The 24,293-nt window shown below is 42.9% G+C and overlaps 1 protein-coding gene across 1 annotated transcript in view; it reads right to left on the bottom strand.

Moving 5' to 3' along the window:
- DNAH3 (dynein axonemal heavy chain 3) overlaps nt 1–24,293 on the bottom strand; it is a 192,705-nt gene that overhangs the window by 1,412 nt on the left and 167,000 nt on the right. The window contains exons 52-60 of the mRNA XM_065893394.1: nt 21,151–23,292; nt 15,897–16,122; nt 12,360–12,604; nt 10,667–10,783; nt 7,129–7,283; nt 6,100–6,267; nt 4,031–4,173; nt 1,449–1,653; nt 589–726 (exon numbers count right to left, since the gene is read on the bottom strand). Of these exons, the coding sequence (XP_065749466.1) occupies nt 589–726; nt 1,449–1,653; nt 4,031–4,173; nt 6,100–6,267; nt 7,129–7,283; nt 10,667–10,783; nt 12,360–12,604; nt 15,897–16,122; nt 21,151–23,292 (3,539 nt within the window). The remainder of the gene's footprint in view (nt 1–588; nt 727–1,448; nt 1,654–4,030; nt 4,174–6,099; nt 6,268–7,128; nt 7,284–10,666; nt 10,784–12,359; nt 12,605–15,896; nt 16,123–21,150; nt 23,293–24,293) is intronic.

Here is a 24,293-nt window from a genome sequence, read left to right as displayed (position 1 = left end):
GTTATTTTGCTTTCTTATTGCATTAATTTTGGCTTAGCATTGTCTTCAAAGGCCAATCAAGGTAAGTTCATTTATAAACTAAATAAAGACCTAGGGCAATCAGTTTGTGACCTCTGGACTAGATGATTTCAAAGGATCTTTCTATAGAATTTAAAATTCTACAATGCTCTATAACAGTCCATCTTACTACTTTCTCTCCAAATATGGACTGGGTGATACTTGACTATTGGCCATTCCTTTGACTTTAAGCCAAGCACTACACAAGACCATTAACATCCTTCCAAATGAAGAGTCCATCATGTTGAATAAACAATGTGGAAGGTGCTTTCATTTTTCTCGGTACCACTGTGGCAGAATTTTCCTCTGGAAAGATTCCTTTTTATACACACAGAGACAAAGCCTTAGGAATCCTCTGATTCTGTTGGGAATAACTTTTGGAGCTACTTTAAGTCATGCTAAATACTTCATTTGTACCATCTCGGAAGTATTTGAGCCTTAGCAGATCCAAATGTTTGGACTCAAGGAAAGGGACAGCACTGCTTTCTCTGGTTGGCCCTTTTGGTTGATCTAACCCAAGACGCCCCTTACCTCAAACTCAAATCCAATGTGGTCAATGGGGATGGCGTATTTCCGAGCGTAATTCTGAGAGACGCCTGTCAAAAAAGACTGTGTAAAGTAGAATCCAGAGATCCAAAAGACCACAGGAGGCCCGTTGTCAATCCATTCCTGGAGAGCCACAGAAATAAAAATGCAAAGTCAACAACACAACAAAGATTGTTCAAAGGCAGGTAATACAACAAGTCCCATAAAGAAATAGGCTTTTTCTCATTTTTCTTGAAACAGGCAGCCCTCTCAGTTTAGCTTATATTCTCCCCCTTTGAAACAAAAGTACAATGAAATATATCTCTACTTTAAGAAAAGCGCGGGTGCAGGCGGGTGTCAGGGATACGGTAGAGCGTGGTAGGGACTGTAGCAGTGGAGGGTGTGTGCCTTGTCTAAACCGAGCCACAGCCACTCATCTCCAGCAATAGTTGCCACGCAGGAATGCAGGTCCATCGTTTCAGGTCTTCCTGTTTTTGCAGGACAAACATCTGTATTTTGATACGTAACAATCCAGTGTTCATATGCTAGCTCAAATTTTTAAATAACCAAGCAGCCAAACCAAATCTATCTACTAGCCCATGAGCTGTGGCCCATGAGACACCAGTTTGTGACATTTATTCTGGTTCCCACTCCTGCCTCTAGAGGCTATAATCTTTTCAAGGACTTTGACAAAGTCTCCCTCCTGCCCTCAACCCTGGTAAGACTGTTTCCAGTAGGTGCTCAGTCCAGGATGCTGTGAGACTGCCCTACTCCCTCTGCCTCTGATCCATCATTTCAGAACGTCCTCTCCACCTGAATGACTGAATGAGAATGCCAGGTGCCCAGTTACCCTGACTCCAAGGTACCTGGAAGAAGGCCAAGCGGGCTAGCAGGTCAGCCACGTAGCCTCCCAGGGGCTTCAGTGATGGGTAGGACTTGGCCATCCACATGGCTGGCACTTTACCCACAAGCATGCTACTGAAGACATCCTCCAGCTCTGAGGACATCAAAACCTGCCCTTTAATTGCTCGGCCAAGGTCGATGAGGCTTATGCGAACCACTTTGGTCAATCTGCAAGAACAAAGGAGCAGACTCAGCCTGGCTCTCCAGTGACCTCATTCTACCCCAAGTACACTGACTCCAAGTCTCCTTTTACTTTTCCTCCCTTTAAAAAGTCAGATAATATACATTCATGATAGAAGAATTGTAAAGATGAGAAAAAATTAAATCACCCATTATCTCACCACTTAAAGATAACTTTGATGTATATCTTTCTAGATTTTTCTATATGTAAACACAAATTATTTTTTAATGGGATCATACTATATATGTGTTTTTTGTAATTTGTTTTTCCCTCTTAGCATATAAGGAACATCTTTCCAATTCAATAGAGATCAAACTAAAATCGTCCTTTTTAATGACTGCAAGGTGTTCCATTTAATTTAACTGTTCCTCTATCACCGAAACATTATTTCTAGATTGTTGTCACTGTAAACAACATTACTAGGAACACGCATCTATATTAATCACTGCGGAAATTTATAATGATATGCTTACTAAAAGTAGAATTTCTGGGTCAAAGGGTAATGCAGTTTTAAGGCTTCTGATCTATATTGCCAAAGTTGTTCTTTTTATAGACTATGAGGTGCATGCATACCTGAGAAAAGGCAGCTGAAGGGCAGCCTGAGAGATGCCAAGATCACCTGTCTCTCTCTCTGGCCTCTGTTACGAGGCCTCATCAAGTCCAGAGGGAATTCAGCTGAGAGTGCCAAAGACTCTGCTACCAGAGAGAGCTTGTCATGTCCAAAGACTTATGGAATCCCAGCCAAATGGACATGAGAAGGCTCAAACGCAAGAAAGGGATTCCTGGATGTGTAACCACTAAACATTTATATTAAGAGGAATTTAAGGTTCAAACGTGTTATTGGTGTATGTGCTTGGCTGAGGAGTCAAGAGCAAAAACTACCCTCTGCGGGATTATACCACAGACCTCTATTATACCTGAAACCTACTGGAAAAAGGTTTCCTTCTATTCTTGAAACTATGAGCTCTGCTAGTTTCAAGATTTTTAGTACTCAGGGAAGGAATATTTGCCCTAGAAGACACAATAATGGTTCCCCTGAATTGGAAGCTGAACTGTCATTTTGGGCTTCTCATACCACTGGGTGAATAGGCAAAAAAAAGGTAGTGGGGAAGGACGTTACAATATTGCCCCAAGTAGTTAATCCTGAGCATCACTGTAATATAAGATTGCTGTTACCCTCTTCTCTTCTATTACAATGGCCAGTGGTAAAGGCCAGTGAAGGCCCCTGTAACCACCAAGAGCTCCAGTGACCTTAGCAGAGAATGAGTGGCAGAGGAGGAAAGCCATTGGCCTGGTGTCTGGATGAATGAGGACTACAACCCATCATACCAAGGTATCTGACTCAAGTAGTCAGCATCCTTGACTCACACGCCATACTTTGCTTGGTCATCCACACAACCAACTGCCTACTGACTATAGGGAGTAACCCTAAGACTAAGGGAGTCAACAAATTCTTAGTTGACATTCTTCAAGTTCACCGGTCTTTTGGCATCAGGGCTGTCCCTAAAACCGAGCAGTGACCAATGAAGCAAAATGGAGAGAGCAGCACTTAAGAGTATTTGGAGCAGCAAGAACCTTGACGTGGAGGCAGAAGTGATGAATTTCCTCATCTGGCCTAGATGGTGTTTGGGAACTCTTTCAGTTTTGGCTATCTAGAAATCAAATCAAGGTGATCCCACCGGGCTCTATGCTCTAGTACCTGGAGGAGAAGTGAGGAGGGACTAGAATAGAAGGCCGGAGACCCTTAGCCCCATGGCCATCTTATAATAGCCCTTCCTTACCCCTGTGGTAGCGGCAATGGGATGAACTGTTCCTCACCCCTTTCTAAGTTTACCCTGATTTCACATACTGGCTAAGTGCATGGGCTCTGGAATCAGAGAGCCTGGATTCAAACTCAGTTCTGCCATTGAATGACTGTGTGACCTTGAGCAAGTTACTTAGCCCTTCTGTCTCAGTTTTCTCATTTGTAAAACAGTGGTAGAGGGATTACTAACTGTGCATATTTTTAAAGACTACTGTGTGGTTTGAATGCAAAGGCATGAGTGGTGCTTGGAGCCATTTCTAGCACTAAAGGCTCAATAAAAGTGGCTTTAATGATTACTTTTACTATTAGCCTGTGCTTGGTATTGGTTTTCACCCCAGTTTACAGATGTCATATGAATGAACGAGAGAGAATGAATAGAAGGAACTGATTTAACCCTGGGCCAACACATGCTGGGATGGCCCTATTTGCAGCCCTTCCTACAAGGTAGGGCAAACCAACTCTGCAGAGCAACCCTTATCAAGTGTCCATTCTAGTTACTGCCCATTAGATTCTACCCCTCACGCCAACTCCCAGGATCCAAGTAAGACCATACAGCCCACCTGTTGAATCTGATGAGCTCTTGCCTTAGGACAGTGTTCATAGATTCATCATAGACCACAGGGTACAACTTCACGACCAACTCCAAGTCAAAGTCATTGGGAAGCTTGGAGAGTAGGTCCTGGGCCAGCTCCTCAACCACTTCCTTAAAGTGTAAGCATTAGAGAGGTGAATGAGACACAAGGCCAGCGGGCTGTGGCTTTGTCCAGTTAAACATGAAGCAGTGAGCCTTTGTCTTTTTAAACACAGTCTACAGGACCTTTCTGCGAACTCTCCTACAGAAGCCAATTCTGCCCTGAGGGAAAGGAGGATACCCATCCCACCCACTCCCACCCCCCCACCCCTGCCCCCAGCCTTAGGGAGGACATCACCTCTAAGCTGAACAATGAAAGTTCTGAGCAAGGGCCTGAGGGCCAGGTGGGGAATTCGTGCTCAGCCAGCCAGGTAGACTCAGGGCAGTGCTGAACCCTGCAGAACTGCTCAAATCTTCAAGGTCACCCCTGGGAGACAATCTCCCAAGGCTCTCATAGCCAGCCCCTTAGGACCAGCTCCTGGTGCAGGTGAGACTTTGCTCTGCGCCAGTGACATGGACACCTGGGAAGGCAGTAGGCCATTCCTCAGCATCAAGAATAGCCCATGGCAGTGAGTTTAGCCAAGTAGGGAGGGGACAGGCCTAGAGGACGAGTAGGAAGAGGAGGTGTGGGAGAGAAACACAGCTCTGCTGTCCTTTGGCTCGAGGAGGCTGGAATGTACACTTCCTTCCCTCTTCCCAGTGTGAGGGGAGTTTCCATCCCCAAGCTGAGACACACAAACCAGGCTGCTTTATCTTCACACATATCACCGCTTATGGTACTATGAACCAAACTGAGAAACCAAATACAATCATCCCTTGGTATCCACTAGGGATTGGCTGCAAGACCAAACTCCACAGATGGTCAAGTCCCAATAGAAAATGGTGTAGTATTTGCATAGAACCAACACACATCCCCGCTCCCCCCCATACTTTAAATCATTTCTAGATTACTCATAATACCTAATACAATGTAAATGCTATGTAAATAATTGTAAGTACAATGTAAATGCTTTTTAATAATTGCTGAAGTGGGGTGAATGCAAGTTTTGCCTTTTGGAAATTTCTGGAATTTTTTTGTCTGAATATTTCAATCTTTGGTCGAATTCAAGGATGCAGAACCTGTGGATATGAAAGGCCAACTGCATGCAAAGTCCGCAGCTGAGCAGGGTTGAACGTGGGGTAGCTCAGAAGCTGGAGAAGGGAAGAGAAGGAAAGGAGAGATCAGGGTGGAGTCAGGAGATGTGGTTCTGGGCCTGGCACTGCCTCTGTGTTTCTGAATGCCTTGAAGTGGGTCACTTCTTGCAGGGTTTGTTTTGCCCTCATCTGTAGACCAAGGAGGGTAGACAGGATCAGTCCTTCACAATGTGTGGAATGATCACAAGAGATACCCAAAATGACTCCAGGTGTTTCCAGGACACAGAGCAAATAATGTTGAATCACATGATGAGAAAGTCACTCTCTTGTCAAGTTTTGGCCACCTTTTTCTTTTCATTCCCTTCAAGGAGAAAGTCTCAGTTCAGGGCTGAGACTGCTCTGGAACACTTGCTGATCCTCCCCTTTTCCCAAGGAGCCAGAAAGACATCAGCAGCAGCATCTGGAAGAACCTAATAATGTTTAGCCTTTGTTTTCTTTTTGTGGCTGTCACGACATTACGGAAATGGTACTGGGTTTCCACTTATGGTCCTGATGTGCAGGTTTTTAAATAAATGTTTTTAAGCAAAAGAGATTTAGTTTTAAGTATTATGTAAATGGAATACAGATGATATGTGGATATAGCAATGAATCATGAAGGTTATAGAGGAATAGCTGACATTTTAGAAACACTGGTGCTCTTCCAGCTCAGTATATAAAGACTCTCAGCAGTAAGACCAGAGCACCCATATCCTCCCTCAGGGGTCTGCCAGGCCTCCACTTTTCTGCCTTCTTGGTCATCAGCCACAATCCTGCATGCCCACTAGATGAAAAATTGCCTGGGAAATTGAATTCAAGCCTGGTTACCTGAGGGGACTTGCCACTCTCTCCTGACTGCCTAGGGAGGGTCAGCAGCACCCCTTCAAACAGCTGGCTGGTTTCCTGGTTGTCTTTGGTGATATCGGCATTCTCGTGCAGGCCAAACACTTCTGGGTGGGCTGTGATAGGGAGGTTCCTGAGATATTCAATATAGGACTGGAAAGGAAATCTTCAGTTGACATAAGTTCAGGTTCCTTGGGGTCCCACAGATCACCCAAGGTTTTGCCAGAGCAGAGCCATGCAGGAATCACACTGTTTCGGTAGCACAGGCCATAGACACACACGCACACACCGCCGGGGCCAAGACATCCCAAGCTTTCCCTCATACAGGTTTTGGAGGAGTGAGTATGAGTATGAAGGTAGATGGACTGAGTATCTCCCCTCCCACCTCTGCTGGCTTCCTCCCTGCTCCCCCAGCAGTCTTAGCTTTGGAGACAAAAACTGGGTTTGGATTCAGGCAGGAGAGGATTTGGATCCTAGCCCCATCTTAAACCAACTGTGTAACCTTGAGCTAGTCACCTGAAAGCCCAGTTTCCTTATCTGTAAGTGGGAAAGTAAATGAGGTTATGAAGGAATAAGGCTTCGGCACATTAACAGGTACTCGATGAAAGTAAGCCCTTTTCATTCTTCCTTCAGATTTCTTGTTTTCTTCTTCCTTTTATCATTCTCCCATCCAGTTTTTCTGTCCCTCCCTTTGCCACCTTCTGAACCTTTGATTTCAAGTAGCAATTTCTATCCTGTTCACTACAAAGGCTTCATCTTAAACATCCCTGCCCTTTCTCCCCAGATGGACCCCATATTTTGAAAGATCTTGTCTACCAAATGCCCAGCATTCATTAAACAGTAATAATGTGTATCTTGTAGGCTTTTGGGAAGATTTGAAATAGCTTATGGACCCGAGTCAGGAAGCCCAAGCTATCCCTGGGCCCTCCTTGGATACACTGCAACCCTAGCCACACGGAGACTGTCAAGCCCCTCTGGGGGGACAGAGGGACCTCTCCCTCCCCTGCCCCTCACCTGGTAGGAGCCATGAGGCGGGATGTAGTAAGTGTCTCCAGGAGCAAGACAGTAATGGTCCTGCTCAATTTCCTTACAGTAGAACGTGGACAGAAGGGATAGCAGGAGCCTTCTGTCTTTGTCATCTGTCACTCTGCCTCCATAATTACATTCCCCTGGGGACAACCAACAGAAGAAGAAGTTGAGCCCATAATGAACTTGGTCAATAACCTAAAACAGAGGATTCTTCCAGCCAAGGAGCTCTGCTGAGACACAGGGTTGCTAAAACCATGCTCAGCTTGGGATGAGACCAGGCCTTTTTGGTATTATGGTTGCCACAAAAATAATACATGTTCACCATATTAGAAATTAGAAAATAGTGATAAACTGAAAGAAAAGCAAAACAATCACCAATAATTCCAACAAAGGTAACTGTTAACATTTAGGCATCTTCCAGACATTTGTCTGGACATTTGTGTGTATGTGTACATAAATGTGAAAGGCATTATAGAAATGTGGTTCAGGGCAAGAACTCTGGCATGAGACAGTACTGAGCTCCAATTACAGCCAGTTTCTGGGCTCCAACTTTTGCCACTGATTAGCAGTTTCTCATCTGTCTAGAAGTAGAGATAACTGCATACCTATCTTACGTCGTTGTGGTTAACAACACTTATAAAGCATTTAGTACAATGCTTAGCATATAGAAAGCATTCAACTACAGCTTTTACAAATACGTATAGTTTAGAAAATTAAGATTATCCTATATATACTTCTTTGGGATATGACTCTCCTACCCCCATCCCCATCATCAACATCATTCTCTGAGACTCAGGTTTCTACACTCAGATTTCTACAAAAAGAATTAGGTAATTTTTTGAGGGGTCATCAAATCCATCTCACCAACCCAGGATGCACTTTCTAGCTGGATCAGATTCCACAGTATGTGGGTACCACCTGGTATTTGGAAGCTGCGGACAACACACTAGTGTGCAAGGAAAAGACATCCGTGTGTGTGTGTGTGTGTGTGTGTGTGTGTGTGTGTGTGTTTGCATGCAAGGGCTCCCCTGAAGGGTGGGCTCATTTCCAATTCTAATCATTCTAGGAAGGAGCAGGTCTACAGACAGGAAACAGGAAGTACGACTCAAGTTGAGGAGGCCTCAGCCTCTCTTGGTATTGGAGGGGTCTAAATGTCTAGGAGGAGCATCCCGGTGGCTCATTAAGGAAGAAGTAAGAGACTAAGGGGAAGCTCATACCTACTGAGTAATTTGAGCCCTGCAAAAACTATTTGACCTTAAGCCAGACCATCTAGATCTCTCTCTGTTGACCTCTCAGGCCTTTAGCAAAGTTTAGTTGGAACATTATAGTTTGTCCCAGCTGTAAAGAGGTTTATGACAACACTAGAACTACAATATTAAAGGGAGAGTAGTTCCCCCCTGAAGTCAGCATGGCAGTGCTAGAGAGTACCAAAGAGGGACTACCAGTGAAGGTAAACAGGTACAGAGTCATGATTCAGGGTCCCACCTCCACTCTCTCAACAGCAAATTTTACTTCAGGGGATACCCTTATAGGCTCTGGGTTTTATGTTTATGAAGGAAGGTACATTTCTTTACTTATATGTCTCCTCTTTGTAGCAAGAGCACAAGTTCCTAAAGGGGTCAGGATGTGCCTTATATCTCTTCTAGATTCTCCATTGGCTCTGCCACAGGGTTGGGGGTACCAGATTAAGGATGTATTTGACTTTGGCCCATCTAATTCGATAACCACTCTCCAAATAAGACCTGTTTCTTTGGTTAGTCTGTCCCTTGCGGTCAGTACAGAGCTCTAATAATCATCTCTATCTGATCTTCTTTCCTTCCAGGTACATAGGAAGGTTATAACTCCCAGGGCCTCTGGCAGTGAGGTGGGGCCAGGTGACAAGTTCTTACACATTTAACTCCTGGCATGAGCTCTGCAGTGCTACCCTGTGGCAGTGACCACACAAGTGTATGTTGAGATGGTGGCATCAAAAGTTGGTGGAGCCTTTGCCAACTGTGCCCCTGATAGATAATTACAATGAGCAGAGACCCTTGCCAATTCACACTGGACATGCAGAATGGGCAAGAAATGTCTCACACCCTTGAGATTTGGGGATTGCTGGTTATCTCAGACTAACTAGTCTATCCTGGCTGGTGCAGTTGGAAAGTGACTATCCTCAAGCCAGCTGGCACAGTTGGAGCAGGTTGGTTTATGAGCTGCAGGCAGTCCAATACTAAGACCTCATCCCAGGGCAATTATGCACTCATTCTGTGATCTGAAAGGGAGCCCTGGGATGTGCTTCTGTGTGGTCTAGAATAATGGGAATATGGCTCATTTCTTTGGAAAAGTTCTCTCACCTAACTAAAATCCACTGAACTTACGTTGTGTGTCACCTGGGGTTTCGGTTTAGGAGACACTGTGCTGAGTTAAGGTCTTTGTCACCTTTTACAAATGAATTTAATCACTCTAAAGCAGGATTTCTCAATCTTGGCACGATTAACATGTTGGACTGGGTAGCCCTGTGTTGTAGGGGGCTGTCCTGTGCATTGTAGGATGTTTAGCAGCATCCTTGGCCTCTACCCAGTAGCACATCCATTTAGTTGTGACAACAAAAAATGTCTCCTCAGTTTGTCAGATGTCCCCTAGGAGACAAAAATCACCCTTGGTTGAGAACCACTGCTCTAAGGCCTCGGTCTTGTCAGTTGTAAAACAGGGTCACTAAAGTGAAGCTCATAAGATTGCTGTGAAGACTGAATGATGTAGATAAAGTGCCTGCCGTATGATTGGGGAAAGGATCCAGAGTTGAGGGAGGAACTTGTGTGTGACCTGGAAGATGCCCAGGTTTTTCTATTGAGCTGCATTTTGACTTTTGGCCATGGTAATCCATTCATTTAGCTCATCTATAGTTTATCTCCTATCTCTGGGATTACATGGTGTGCTTCTTGAGGGCAGTGACCAAGTCTTATATATTTACATTTTTCCATATTATGTACTAGTATATATTGGATGACTGATAAAAGATTGCTGATGAATTGCTTTAATACAAAACAGCAAGTGTCATTTTCACCTCAGGGCACCTCTGCTGGGAGTGCTCTCCTTCCTTTTTCCCACTGCCTGCCCCCGCTTTCTTCTCCCACTTGTAGAACTCCTACTTATCCTTCAAAACCATCTTTCACGCCTTCAGGAAGTTTTCCCTAATCATCCCCACCCCATGTCTGAAATTTAATCATTGTGCTATCTTATAAATGTTTCTCTTACTGAACTTATCACTGTACTGTTATTTATTTTGTTATATTTCCCTCCCTTTGTAGACTGTGCACCCCTTAAAGGGAGGGGTTGATCTTGATTTTTCTGTGTGTGTTTTTTGTTTTTGTTGGTTTGTTTGTTTTACAATATACAGCATGGTGACCAGCATCATTAAGAGCTCCATGTCTGTTGAAAGCATGAGTGAGTAAGTAAACAAATGGAGATGGAAGCAGAGGAGCAGGAAGGTGGAGCATAATCGTGGAGGTTTATGGTTGCCAAAGCCTCCTTCCGTAAATACCTGTCAGGTAGGTCAGAGCATCCAACGGCACCTCCTTGTAGTCATTCAGAAACATCTGGATCTGCCGCATACTAATCCTCAGGTCGGATTCGTTGAATTCATAAGGAATATTCCAACCTGCATGAGGCAGAGATAAATTAGATGCTTCAGGGATGAGAGCTCTTAATTTCCACTCAGAGACTGAGCTGGTGGAATTAAGCATCATTATGGATCAAGAGCCTCTTTCAGCCCTGTGAATATCAAGCACCATGCCAACTATTAGCTTTGACATTTACTGCCAACGTGGGAGACATTCTGCCTGAGAAAACATCCATTCTAAAGTCAGTCTCCTTATGGATCTCCCCCATTTGATAAGGAAGATGTTAACATCCTGGGATTTGTGGAATGAGAGTTATTCACCCTGGCTGGAATACTGTGGTAATGCACCGAACGCCAAAAATAACACCAAAGCATAGCTAGAGAGCACTATCTGTGACTGGGCAATAGAACTAAGTTAGCTTTGAGAATGCCCCTCCTCCCACTCATGGGAGAACTAGATGGCAGGCCTTGAAGAAACTATTGCTTGTATTTTCAAGTGTTATAATGGTAAATGCCCAGCGGGGCTGCACAAGTGACATAAATGTATGAACCAGGCTGGATGTAAGACAGTAGGGTATGGTAGGACCTGTGCTCAATGGAGACGTTTAATTTCCTCCTAAACATTCACATTCAAATTAAAAATATAATAAAATAACAAAAACTTCGGTTCTGGCAAAGAGAACACAACTGGGCAATTGACTATAAGCCAAACTGTTGTATGGATGTTTGGAGGTCTGGCACGGGTGGGAGAATGGTGGTGGGAGAATGTGGTGTGTGAGATGCAGATGTAGAGGGAGTGCCACCTTTGGCTGTCTCGTCTCTGAAACCCTTAGTTGAAGGGTCAGATGGTCTGTGGAGCTAACTGGGGCAGGTAGAAGGAAAGAGGATGTTCTGAGAGAATCACCAAAAGGACAATTTGCCTCCTTTTGTAACCCAAAAGAATGGCTAAGAATACCTTAAGGTGGGTCATTTCAAGAAAAGAATTAGACTCAGCCCATGGGTGAGAGAAAAATAATCCAACCTTAAAACCATGGTGATATGGGATCTGTATTTAGCAGATGATCTGCTCTAACAAGAATATTGAGTCACTTAAGTTAGGCCATGGATAACTTACATTAATAAAGAAATTTATGTTTATTTTTTCAAGGAGAAGCACAAGCAGATGTCCCAGCTGTATTTCTTTCATTGTTATGCACAGGTAAAGAGAGCAACCTAAAATGTTATAAATCACCTGGTGACGATTCCCTGGAGAGTGGCCATGATACCCAAGCTAGGCAAATACACCAAAGGGAAGGGCCTCCACTCTTCTCATTATCATATTACTTCCGTAATTAGGGGACCTCTGATTCTGGAGCATCACCTCTTTCCCTGACATTGATATTGACCTGGTTATATATAGGACTGCCAGACTTGTTAAATAAAAATAGAGAGACACTCAGTGAAATTTAATTTCAGATAAACAACGAATCATATTTAGTGTAAATATGTCCCCAATATTGCATGGAACATACTTAGACCCTATTTTACTGGCAACCCTGGGTACAAACTCAAACGCACCCCTGTATCTGCCTGTGATCTTTCCCCCAGGCAATCCAGGTATGCTGCCACCTCTCACCTAGGGCTCCGAAATTTCTCCTCTCTTGAACGACGGCGTGGAAGAAGCAAAGGCCGAACAACAGCTTCTGCCACATCACTGCTTTTGTACAACTTTGGAAGAACCCGGGGTCTGAGATGGGGTCACTGAGGTAAGAGCGCAAAAGGTTGGCCCGGAGCCCTTTGGGGGGCTCATTGGTCATCTTAATCCCATTCTGGAGGAGGCTGACTGGAAACTTCTCTGATGGATAGCTGGTTAACCAGAGTCTGGAAGAACAACAGACGCGACTATTTACAGCAATGCAATACATTATATTGAAAAACAGTAACAGAAAATAATAACTACCATTTATTAAGCATCACTAGATGCTGGACCCCATGCTAAGAATTTAATTTATGTCCCTTCATTTACTTTAATCCTCACAGCCACCCTATGATTTATTATCCCCTTTACCAGTGAGGAAACAGAGGCATGGAGAAGTCAAGTGGGGTTTTCAAGGACACACCACTTAGAAGCAGCAGAACCAAGATGAACTCAGGGCTCCCTGACTCCAAAGGCCCCGTGTCCTAATCACTACACCATGTTCCTGCCCTGCTGGACTTTCTGAGCATCTATTATGGTCAAGTACTACACCCGGCACTCCAGGAGTGGCCGAAATGAAAAAAGAAGTGTTTCTTGCCTCTAGATGCTCACAGCCTTGCTGCTAGGAGGGGAAAAGGGAGCTGGGGAGGGAAGAAAAGACAAGCAAACAGAATGCCAAGGAGTTATCAAATCAAGACCACAGGGAGGGAGGGAAATAATGGGCCATGGGGGTCCATGGGAAGAAGAGATTTCCATGGGGTGGAGAGAGCAGAAGTCTGCAAACTACTGCCAGGGAGCCAAATCTAGCCTTAGCCTGTTTTTGTAAATAAAATATTATTGGAACATGGCCACACCTCTTCATTTACAAATTATTTATGGATGCTTTCATGCCACAACAGCAGAGCTGAACAGTTGCAACTGACAACATGCCCTGTAAAACCTAAAATATTTACTATCTGGGCCCTTACAGGAAAAGTTTGCTGATCCCTGCCATAGAGGCCAATGGCATTAGAAATGGGTCTTGAGGATATGGAAGATTTCTTTTCTTAAATAATAAAAGTATATCTATGCCCATAAGAAATGGGAACATAGGTAAAAGTATTTAGAAAGGAAAAAAATACATGATTTTACCATCTACAGATTAACATTTTGGCATATTGTCTTCCAGGCTTTTATTCATTTGTTTTTCTTACTCAAGCTCAGGTTACATACACACTGTGGCATCCTGTTTTGTTTCATTTTTGTGGGTTTGTTTTTCTTTTTTGCTAGACATTAGAGAGGTTTCCAACAGGAGGATTTGGGGTTGGAAGGTCATTAAAGACACAGGACACAGGCTGAGCAACTGCACGGAGGAGGAAAAGTTTGGGATGTGGTAAGGCCTATAGTGGGCGGCCTGCTGTGGTCCAGGCACAGGCCTCAGAGGGGAGGGAAGAGGCCATAACCTGGGGGCCTGTGGCCTGACTTCAGTCTGCAGATGAGTGATGTTGAACTCTTACCATGCAAACCAACACAATGCTGTAACATATTTTTGAAGTAGTTGCCAACTTTTAAAAATCTAGGGCTGGACTTCCCTGGTGGCGCAGTGGTTGAGAATCTGCCTGCCAATGCAGGGGACACGTGTTCGAGCCCTGGTCTGGGAAGATCCCACATGCCGCGGAGCAACTAAGCCCGTGCGCCACAGCTACTGAGCCTGCGCGACTGGAGCCTGTGCTCTGCAACAAGAGAAGGCCGCGACAGTGAGAGGCCCGCGCACCGCGATGAAGAGTGGCCCCCGCTCTCCGCAACTAGAGAAAGCCCTCGCACAGAAACGAAGACCCAACACAGCCAAAAATAAATAAATAAATAGATAAATTAAAAAAAAAATCTCTCTCCTCTAAAAAAAAAAAAAAACAAAAAAAAACTAGGGCTTTCTTTTAAAAGTTCTAGATTCCCATCTTTCCTTTAAAATAGTCATAAAATATGGATACAAGAGGTCTGTATTCCTGCTTGGCAACAGCTGGTAGTAGGCAGTAACTGCTCTTCTCTACAGGGCATGTGCCTCTAGTTCACCACAGTCCCCACCACTCTCTACCAGTATTCAACACTGAGGCTGACCGTCCATGGTGATAGCTATTGTACTGTGGAAAGTGGAATATTTCTTGTGCCCAGTCCTCTTCACTCATTTGTGTTACATTCCTCGTTGTATAGGCACTTGAGCTTGTGACTTGGGTTAAGATCATATTACAGAAGACCTTAAATGTCAACATGAATAATTTTTTCTTCATTGAGTATGTCCCTGATGGTCAATGAGTCAACTCAGCATCCAAAACCAAATAGAATTCTTGAAATTAATGGATGTCCTCTTAAACTCTTACATGAATCTCATATGAGCCTTACGTGAATACAATCAACTATGCCCTAATCTGGCTTTGTAAATAAACACCAAATGCTTTTCTATTTTCAGGCAGACATGACTAAAATAAAAATAACCGGCAAACTTTGTTGCCTAGAGCAGGAGTTGGCAAACTTTTCCTATGAAGGATCAAAGAGTAAATGTTTTAGACTTTGCATGCCATATGGTCTCTGTCACAACTACTTGAAGCATAAAAGCAGTCGTAGACAGTATATGAGTGAGCATGGCTGTATTTCAATAAAACTTTATTTATAGACACTGAAATATGAATTTCATATAATTTTCACATGTCATGAAATATTATACTTCTTTCAATTTTTTTCAACCATAAAAAATGTAAAAGCTATTCTCAGATTGCAAGCTGTACAAACACAGGCAGCAGACTGGATTTGGCCATAGTTTGCTGACCCCTGGCCCAGAATGAAAGAATCACTGAACATTTGAGTTAAAAGGGGCTTTGAAGTCTGTTTCATCTCATCATCCTCTAAATGCAAATACTTAGGCCCAGTCTTGCTGGGCTTTAAAGTTCACAGAAAATAAATAGCTGTTTCCAATACTGATTAAAATTCCATGGATCTAAACAAGTATAGGATAGATCAAGTGCCTAGACTACGGGTGGATTTTTTTTGTTTTTAGGCAAATAAGTTTTAAAACTCCGATTTGCTGGCATTTAATCTACCTTCCCAGGCACATCTCCTATTACCTCCCAAAAACAATTTCTCACAGTGTATACCCAGGAATCATAGGATAACTTCTTGGTCTTTCCTTCGCTTTTACAAATGCTGCCCTTTCTGCCTGGAATGTCCTTCCTGGAAAACTCCTATTCATCTTTCGGTACTCCAGGTCTTCCCCAAATTTTCCTTCCCTTTTCCATTCTTATTCAAACAAGTACAGCAGGTATTGCATGGTATCAACATTATTCATCTATGGTCTGCCTTCTACTAGACTGAGAGCTTCTTTAAGGGTAGAACTTGTGTCTACACAATACCCTCGTGTCTTGTTCATCTTTGCATTCCCAGCCATTAGCATAACGTCTGGAACTTGAGGTTGGGGCCGAGGGACTCAGGGGTGGGGCAGCATCTCACCTGAATCCCATATTGGTGCTCTCAGGAACAATCACCTCCTCACAGATCTTCTCCAGCGCAGGCATCCAGCTCGTGGCCAGATGACAGTTCTGTAAGACCACCCAGGTCCCATCTTTGATGGCAGTGTTAATCATTTTGGCAGCAATAGGGCCTTGGCCTTGGCCAAGGGAGATGGTCTGTGTTTTGGTACCTCCCATGCCAAGATCATCAGCAAATTTCAGCAGGCCTGAGATCAGGAAGAAAAAAGACTTTTGAAAGAGAACAGGCTATTTAAGACCGTATTAATAATAACATCACAGAAGAAGGGGTTACGTTAAAATTCTGGGCTCAGAAAGAAAGCCACTGGCTTTTGTTAATTATGAAATTAGCATCTTTCTGAGGAAGCTTTAGGCTTCTGGTAAGATGGTGAACGAAGATACTACTGATTCCTCTTTTGCTCTAAATAGACAGACATTCTTCATGAAAAAAAAAAAAAAGACACAAACTGAAAAAAAAAAAACAAGAGTTTGAAAGGAAGAGAAATTCCCAGGTGCCAAAAATGAAGAGGGAACTCCAAACTAGAAAGGTTAGCACATAACCAAAGAACTAGGAACTGGGTTTTTCTTTTTAAAATTTTTATTGGAGTATAGTTGATTTACAATGTTGTGTTAGATTCAGGTGTACAGCAAACTGAATCAGTTATACATATACATATACCCACTCTTTTTTAGATTATTTCCCATATAGGCCATTACAGAGTATTGAGTAAGAGTTCCCTGTGCTATACAGTAGGTCCTTATTAGTTATCTATTTTATATATAGTAGTGTGTATATGTCAATCCCAATCTCTCAATTTATCCCTCCCCCGCTTACCCTCTGGTAACCATAAGCTTGTTTTCTACATCTGTGACTCTATTTCTGTTTTGCAAATAAGTTCATTTAGGAACTGGGTTTTTGTAAATTTATTTTACTAGGAAAACAGGTATTTGGACAGTGAAATTTCAAATAGATCTCTTTCACATCTCTTTTCCTCAGAGGCAGCTGATGTTACACCTTTTTGTGAGTCCTTCCAGAGATATTTCACGCATTTAAGTAAATGTGTATACACTATTATACTTACATGAATTGTAGAACACTATATTTGCTTCTTTCACTTAGATCTTTTCCACATCAGTACATATATAAAGGCCATATTCTTTTTCATGGTTATATAGTATTTCACCTTTGGAAAATACCATACTTTATTTCACCAGTCTAGTGATTGGAGTTTGTCCACAGGGAATATAGCTTTGCACTTACAAGGGGTGGGACGCTAGAACTGAGACTTTTTTATAAAGTTAGGATCCTCAAACGACTGCACTCTCATGTAAGAAGGCCAGAAATCTGCCTTGTGTTCTTTCTCTAATGATTTTTAGATGCATTTCTTTTATGATCTTTTTTAGAGACAATATGAATCTGCTAGGGCTACCATAATAAACAACCAAAGATTGGGTGGCTTAAACAACAGAAATTAATTTTCTCTCAATTCTGGAGGCTAGAAATCCAAAATCAAGGTGCTGGCAGGGTTGGTTTCCTCTGCGGCTTCTCTCCCTGGCTTGTTTGTAGCCATTTTCTCATGTCATATTTTCACTGTGTCCTCACATGGTCTTCTTCCTGTCAGTGTGTCTGTGTTCTAATCTCCTCTTATAAGGACACCAGTCATATTGGATTAGGACCTACCCTAATGACCTCACAACTAACTCTTTAAGGACCTTATCTCCAAATACAGTCACATTCTGAGGTACTGGGAATTAGGTTTTAACATACAGATTTGGGAGGGACACAATTCAGCCCATAATACCCCCATAATATTGGGGGTTAATTCTTTTGATTGTTCTATGGGCTGATTATGCCTTATAGTGATTATGCCTTATGCCTTATATATTTCCTCATGTAGTTTATAATTTTTTATTGTTGAGTTCACAATCAGTAAGTTTGTGTTATTTTGAGGGAGTCTGATATATCTTGGGTTTTAGGAGTGCCCTAACAGAACAATTTTGCATATGCAGACACTGGTGTCCCCAGCATCTTGCCATTCTGTATAGATTTTATGGGAAATTTCTGGATCAGTTTTATGGGAAATTTCTCAGCTTGAGAATCCCATACCATAGGGTACTGTAAAAATCTACACCCCTGAGTTTTAATTTCTCACCGAAGAATTGTTTACTTTTTCCACATTGCTTCTTGAGTCAGTAGCCTAAAATTCAGAGTTCTATGGAAAACAAAATTCTGAGTTCTACGGAAAACAAAAATACATGGATTTGGAACAAAACAAAACTTCTAGAAATGGAAAGCACCATCATTGAAGATAAAAACTCAAAGCACTGATTAAAAAAGCAGGTTAGATACAGCCGAAAAGAGAATTAGTGGAAAGTAAGGTCTGCAATCAATGATGCATTCAGTAGTGATGGGAACCCCAGGTCTCCAAATACCATCACCTGCTAAAGGAATTGGAGGTCCTTGGAGAAACATTTGTTCAAGATAAGCCTGAAATATCTATGGTAGTTCTACACAGCAAGGAAGTTATCAAAAACCACTGGGGTATGTGAAAAGCATATTGATACAGAGGTGCTACCACAGGCCAAAGACTGAATAATCTGAGCATCAAAAAGAATAATGACAGCAGTGAAGTAAAATACCACTATATTTGAAACATCCAATATGTTAAAACTAATACATTAATAATCGTACCAAAAACCCCCATCTTACTGCTTAAGTAACTTTGGAGGTTACTAGGGCACCAATTCATTATTCTGAAAGCTGGTAAATAAAGAGTATGAACCAAGCATCTTTTCTGCCTGTCCTTTTTGAACTATATTTAGAGTAAACCAAAGAGTTGATAAAGAAAAATCCTTCTTTATAGAAGAGTTCCAGCTAATAAATGTGGGAGGAATGATAGAATTAAAATATCCTCATTTTGCAGCCCCTAATGAAATAATGGATCTGGGTAATGATTTTCTAAGGCTGATAAAACCATTAGGTCAGTGGTTCCCATTGGCTGCACACTGAAATTACCTGAAAAGCTTTATAAAACACAGTGCCTGGGTCTCACCCACAAAGATTTTAACTTAATTGGTTGAGGGTGAGGCCTGCACATGGAGATTTTCTTTTTTTTTTTCTTCTTTCTTTCAATTTTTAATTGAGATGTCCTCTTTATTTCACCCTCATTCTTGAAAGATAGATTTTACGTTTGCATACTTTCTTTTAGCACGATGATGGTATTATTCCACAAATTGCACTGTTGCTATTGAGACATTTGTTGTCAGTCTAACTGCTGTTCTTTAGAGATAATCTTGTTTTTCTCACTGACTGCTTTTGATTTATTTTTTTACTGAAGTATATAGTTAATTTACAATGTCGTGTTAATTTCTGCTGTACAGCAAAGTGACTCAGTTATACACATATATACATTCTTTTTTATATTCTTTTCCATTATGTTCTGTCCCAGGATACTGAATATAGTCCCCTGCACTATACAATAGGACCTTATTGTTTATCCATTCTACATATAATAGTTTGCATCTACTAACCCCGAACTCCCAACTCATCCCTCTCCCACCCCCCACCCCCTAGGCAACCACCAGTCTGTTCCCTATGTCTGCGAGTCTGTTTCTGTTTCATAGATAGGTTCATTTGTGCCATATTTTAGATTCCACATGTGAGTGACATCATATGGTATTCGTCTTTCCATGGAGATTTCCTTAAAGCTCCCTAGGTGCTTTCAAAGTGCAGCCAAGATTGAGAACCACCATATTAGGTGAAAGGCTGATGGGAAACTTTACAAAGGAGGCGGTGGAGGAGTCGGGAGCTGAATCACACTGACAATGCCTCAACCCACTGATCAATCTCAATGAAAAAAGATGACCAGACAGTATGTGCCTCCTAATATGGCACACTCTGAGGGACACAGTACCTGCAGTTTCCTGGGAAGTTATCCCAGCTGAATCTAATCAAGCCTCTAGCACAGAGGGACAGGAACAAGCTACATACACCTTTGGATTTTACAGGCCTGTCCTCTCCCAACACAGCATCATCATTTTACAGACCATATTCTGACCTTGTCCCCATTTCTCTTCTCTACTTTTCCTGGTTTCCCCTCATTTCTCTTGTATAAGCCTGCCACAGAAAGGACAAAGGGGAAGGAGAAAAGATGCTAGAAAGGGGTCATGAATTGAGCTTTGACAATAACAATAATTTGGGTGTAGGAACCTGGAAAGGGTACCAGTTCATTTCAGCGCCTTCCTCTGATTGCTTTTGAGGAGAAGTGCTGGCTTTCTAACCGGGTCAGGATACATGTCAAATGCCTCAGCTTTCACAGAACTGCCAACTATGTCATTTGCATTTCTGGTATTCTTTCTTCATTCAGCAACAGAGAAAACTGAAGCTTTAAGATTCCCCAACAGAACAGAAAACGAATCTATTTCTGTCAACAACTCACACCCTTTTATATGCACAAACACTTTCTGGAAACATACACAAACTGTTAGTAGTGGTTGTCTCTAAGACGGTTAGGAGGAAGATGTACCTTTCACTTTATACCAGGGTTTCTCAACCCCTGTACTATTTACATTTTGGGCTGGATAATCTTTTGTTGTGGGGGACTGTCCTGGGCATTGCAGGATAGTTAGCAGCATCCTTTGCTTCTATCTACTAGATGCCAGTAGCACCCCCTAGTTTTAACAATAAAAATGTTTCCCCAAATGTCCCTTGAGGGGACAAAATGGGGCCATAGTCCTATACTTTTTGCATTGTTTTATTTTATTTTATTTTTTTATTACATGCAGCATTAATTACTCAAAATATTTAAAAATTGAAAGAAAAGAAAGAAGCGTAGCTGAGAGAAGCAACAGTCTGAGAAAATGGTCTAAGACAAAGGTGATAAACTAGCAGTCACTTGGCTCAATCTAGCCCTGGCTTTTTTTAAGAAAAAATCTGAATGAGATATCAAGATTTAAAAATGGGTGATTTCTACCTTTCTGGTTGCTCTTGAAAAAGCGATGATCTGGTCATCCTGGGATCACATTATCAGATGGCACAATGCACAAGAGCTGAGGAGCAGCTGCCCGCTTTAGGCAGGAGAAGAAGTCTTATGTTGCCCCAGCCCTGCCTTAGTCTGTTAACTGCTTGACCCTCAAAGCCATTTGAATTTGAGATTCCTGCTGTAAGGGACAAACTATTGTCATCCATCCATGCATTCTGGGCTTTTCATATTCCTCACACAACATGCTGCCCTTACCTGCCATTGGGTCTGCACCCGGAGACAACACGAATATCAATGGTACGCAGCAGCTGGAATCATTGTAGGACCCCTGGAGATCAAACGTAGGGCTTTCAGTGTATACGTTTCCCATGTGTTCAGCAATGAACCTCCGAATGGCTGGAATCATTTTGTCAGGCCGCAGACATCGGAGAACCGCCATCCTCTCCAAACCTTGAAGAAATTTCCAAGATGCAGGGAACGCCTCCTCATGGGGCCAGGCTGAGTCATAGATGAGCTTCCATTCATTAGCATTTTGTTCCAAATGTTCCATGAGGCCTTTCAGTTTTGGCAACGCGGATGCACGAACCACTTCTGCCCACGCCTTCTCAGACAGCCATTCGGAAACTGGGTTGGGGAAGGGGTTGTCCAGGGCAACGCCTCCAGTTAGAAGGAAGTACCAAATTTCCTCGTTAATTTGCTTTTTCTCTTTCATGATGCCTATCGTCAAGAGGAGGGAGAAAAGCAGCTTGTCCTTCTCAAACAGAGAGCGGCAGACATTGTTGTAGATGCTTAGGGTGAAATGTTCAATGATGTACTCAATTCGTAGCTCTAGTTCCTCACTCTTCCTGCTGTGGGCCAGGGAGTGCACGTAGAGGTTTATGAACCACGTCAGGGAGTACTGGTACATGGGTTCAATGTGGACCAGGTCAGAGATACAAAAGAAGATGGTGGCAGAGTGGACAGCCACTGGCTGGTAGCCCATCCGAGTCTCATCGATCTGCATTTCTGTCATTGAAGCAATTTCCTGTTTCTCAGAGATTTCTTCGGAAAGCAGTTTGGAGGAGGACAAAATTTTGATGGCAGTCTCGTCCTCAAGGATGTTGCCCTCAGAAAGGGAAAGGACCTCCAAGATCTTATCTTCAATTTCCTTTAGCTGCTTCTTGTTCTTGGCACTTTCCACAATCAACTTGTTCTTTTTCTCTTCCAGTTCTGGCTTCTCCTTGGCAGCCACGATGCCAAGGAGTTGATCTTGGAGGCCCAAGGGGGTGATCATAAAGTTGAGGAGACAGACTTTCACGGCGACTTCAGGGAGATAATGTGGGTTCCTCAAACGGGTTGTGATATATAACTTAAAATCCCTGGAGTATTCAATGATGTTTTCACCAAGCCTCATGTACTCAACCCCTTGCTGTCTGAATGTGGACTTGAGCAAGATGGGTTCAATAAAGGCATCCAGCTCTTCCCCAACATTTTCTAGTAAGACCGGGGTACCAAACTGCAGAGCGTGTTCCAGCGTCCTCACGTAGTTGGTATCCGAGAACTTGATGACTGACAGCCTATTTGCTTTCTCCATATCCTTGATCCACTTATTGGCCTGCCCCTGAGGGTCAATCATTAAGGCCCAGCGCCTGGAATTGGATACAATGATGCCATTGTCAATGGAGAAGGAGTCAGTGGGCAGCCCAGCAATCTGCCAGGCACGAATTTTTACAGGGTCCCCTAATGTGTTGCTAAGACTAAAGTCACTGGAGCCGGGGATGACCTTGTCCTTACATTGGGCCAACCACCACTTTTGGCACTCAGCCCGATAATCCATGGTAAAGGCCCCCAGGTAAGCCACGGTCCCAGAGGACAACAACACATCCCCTGTCAGATTAGTATAGCGGACACCCAGCTGCCGGGCAGCTTCTGTCCATCTGTCCTTCTCTCCCCCAAGACCACTGATCAGTTTTTCTGCTCTGATCAACTTTTGGGAACAGACTTCAATGTTTTCCTCCAACATCTTTTTCTTGGTATTCATCTCTTCAAAGTCATCGTTCAGGGACTGGAGGCGGTCTTCCACCATCTTCAGCTCTGCTCGCTTCTGGTTCAGTTTTTGCATCTGTGTGTCCAGCTTCCCCTCAGCCTCCTTCAGCCGCTCCCGTTTAGGAGCTACCACTTTGGCCACACGATCATACACCTCCATGGCCCTCACCCACTTGCACAGACCCTCACACGCAGATGACACATTTTTAATAACAGCCGGCTGGAAATCTGGGTGATCAATAAACCTTTCCCGGATCCGCTTCATGATCATTGGTGGGATGTTGTCTTTGTCATATGTCTTAAGACTCTCCAAGAATTTCAGATCTCCGAGAATCTTTCTTGATACCCCCCAGTAATCTTCTGTCATTTTACCTGTTTGGGACAAAAAACAGAGATAAGACTATTATTAAGACATTCTGCCTGAAACTTACAGCCCTGCAGTGGCTACTTCTCATATTTGGCAAAGAAAAAAAAAAAAAATCCAAGGTCTTACAGAGGATTTTTAGGCAGAAGATATGTTGTATGATACCATAATGATGGATACATGTCATTACATATTTGTGCAAACTTGTAAAATGTATAACACCAAGAATGAATACTAATGTAAACTATGGACTTTGGATATAATGATGTGTCCATGTAGGTTCATCAGTTGTAACAAATATACCACTCTGGTGGGGGATGTTGATAATGAGGGAGGCTAGGCATGTATGGGAATAGGGGGTATATGGGAAATCTCTGTATCTTCAACTCAATTTTGCTATGAACTTACAACTGTTCTGAAAAAATAAAATCTTAATTAAAAAAAAGCCCAAGCTTCTTACCATGGTCTGGGTGGCCCACCAACCTTCCCCACCTCATCTTTGCCTTGCTCCCTGGTCTTCAGTCACAAGAACCTTACTTCAATCCTTGATGATCCCAAATGCTTCGCCACCATGAGCTCTTAACCTAGGCTGTAAATGGCATCTAGATGGCTCCTGACCAGACTTCAGGCTCATTTTAAAAGCCACCTCTCTGTGGAGCATTTTCTTTCATCTCAGAGGCTAGAACATCCATTCTCTTTATAGCATTGACGGCAATCTGTGATGTTTTTTTGGTTTAGTTTTGATTGTCTGTCTCTCCCTCAAAGCTGTAAGCTTCTGGGGAGAACAAGATGGTGGAGTAGTATGACACTGAGCTCACTTCCCTCCATGAACGTATCAAAAGTACATCTACACGTGGAGCAGATCTCACTGAAAACCAACTGTAGACTGGCAGAAAGAATCTTCTACAACCAAGGCTATAAACAGAGATCCGCATGGAGTTGGGTAGGAAGGGAGGAGAAGCAATGAGGTTGGGACCTGTGCCCCTAGGAGGAGATGCAGAAGAGGAGG

Source organism: Phocoena phocoena, chromosome 15 (assembly GCF_963924675.1).
Source record: "Phocoena phocoena chromosome 15, mPhoPho1.1, whole genome shotgun sequence".
In the NCBI taxonomy this organism is placed as follows: Eukaryota; Metazoa; Chordata; class Mammalia; order Artiodactyla; family Phocoenidae; genus Phocoena; species Phocoena phocoena.
Note: the sequence above shows the minus strand (reverse complement) of the source record. Positions and strands in the feature narration are given on the sequence as shown.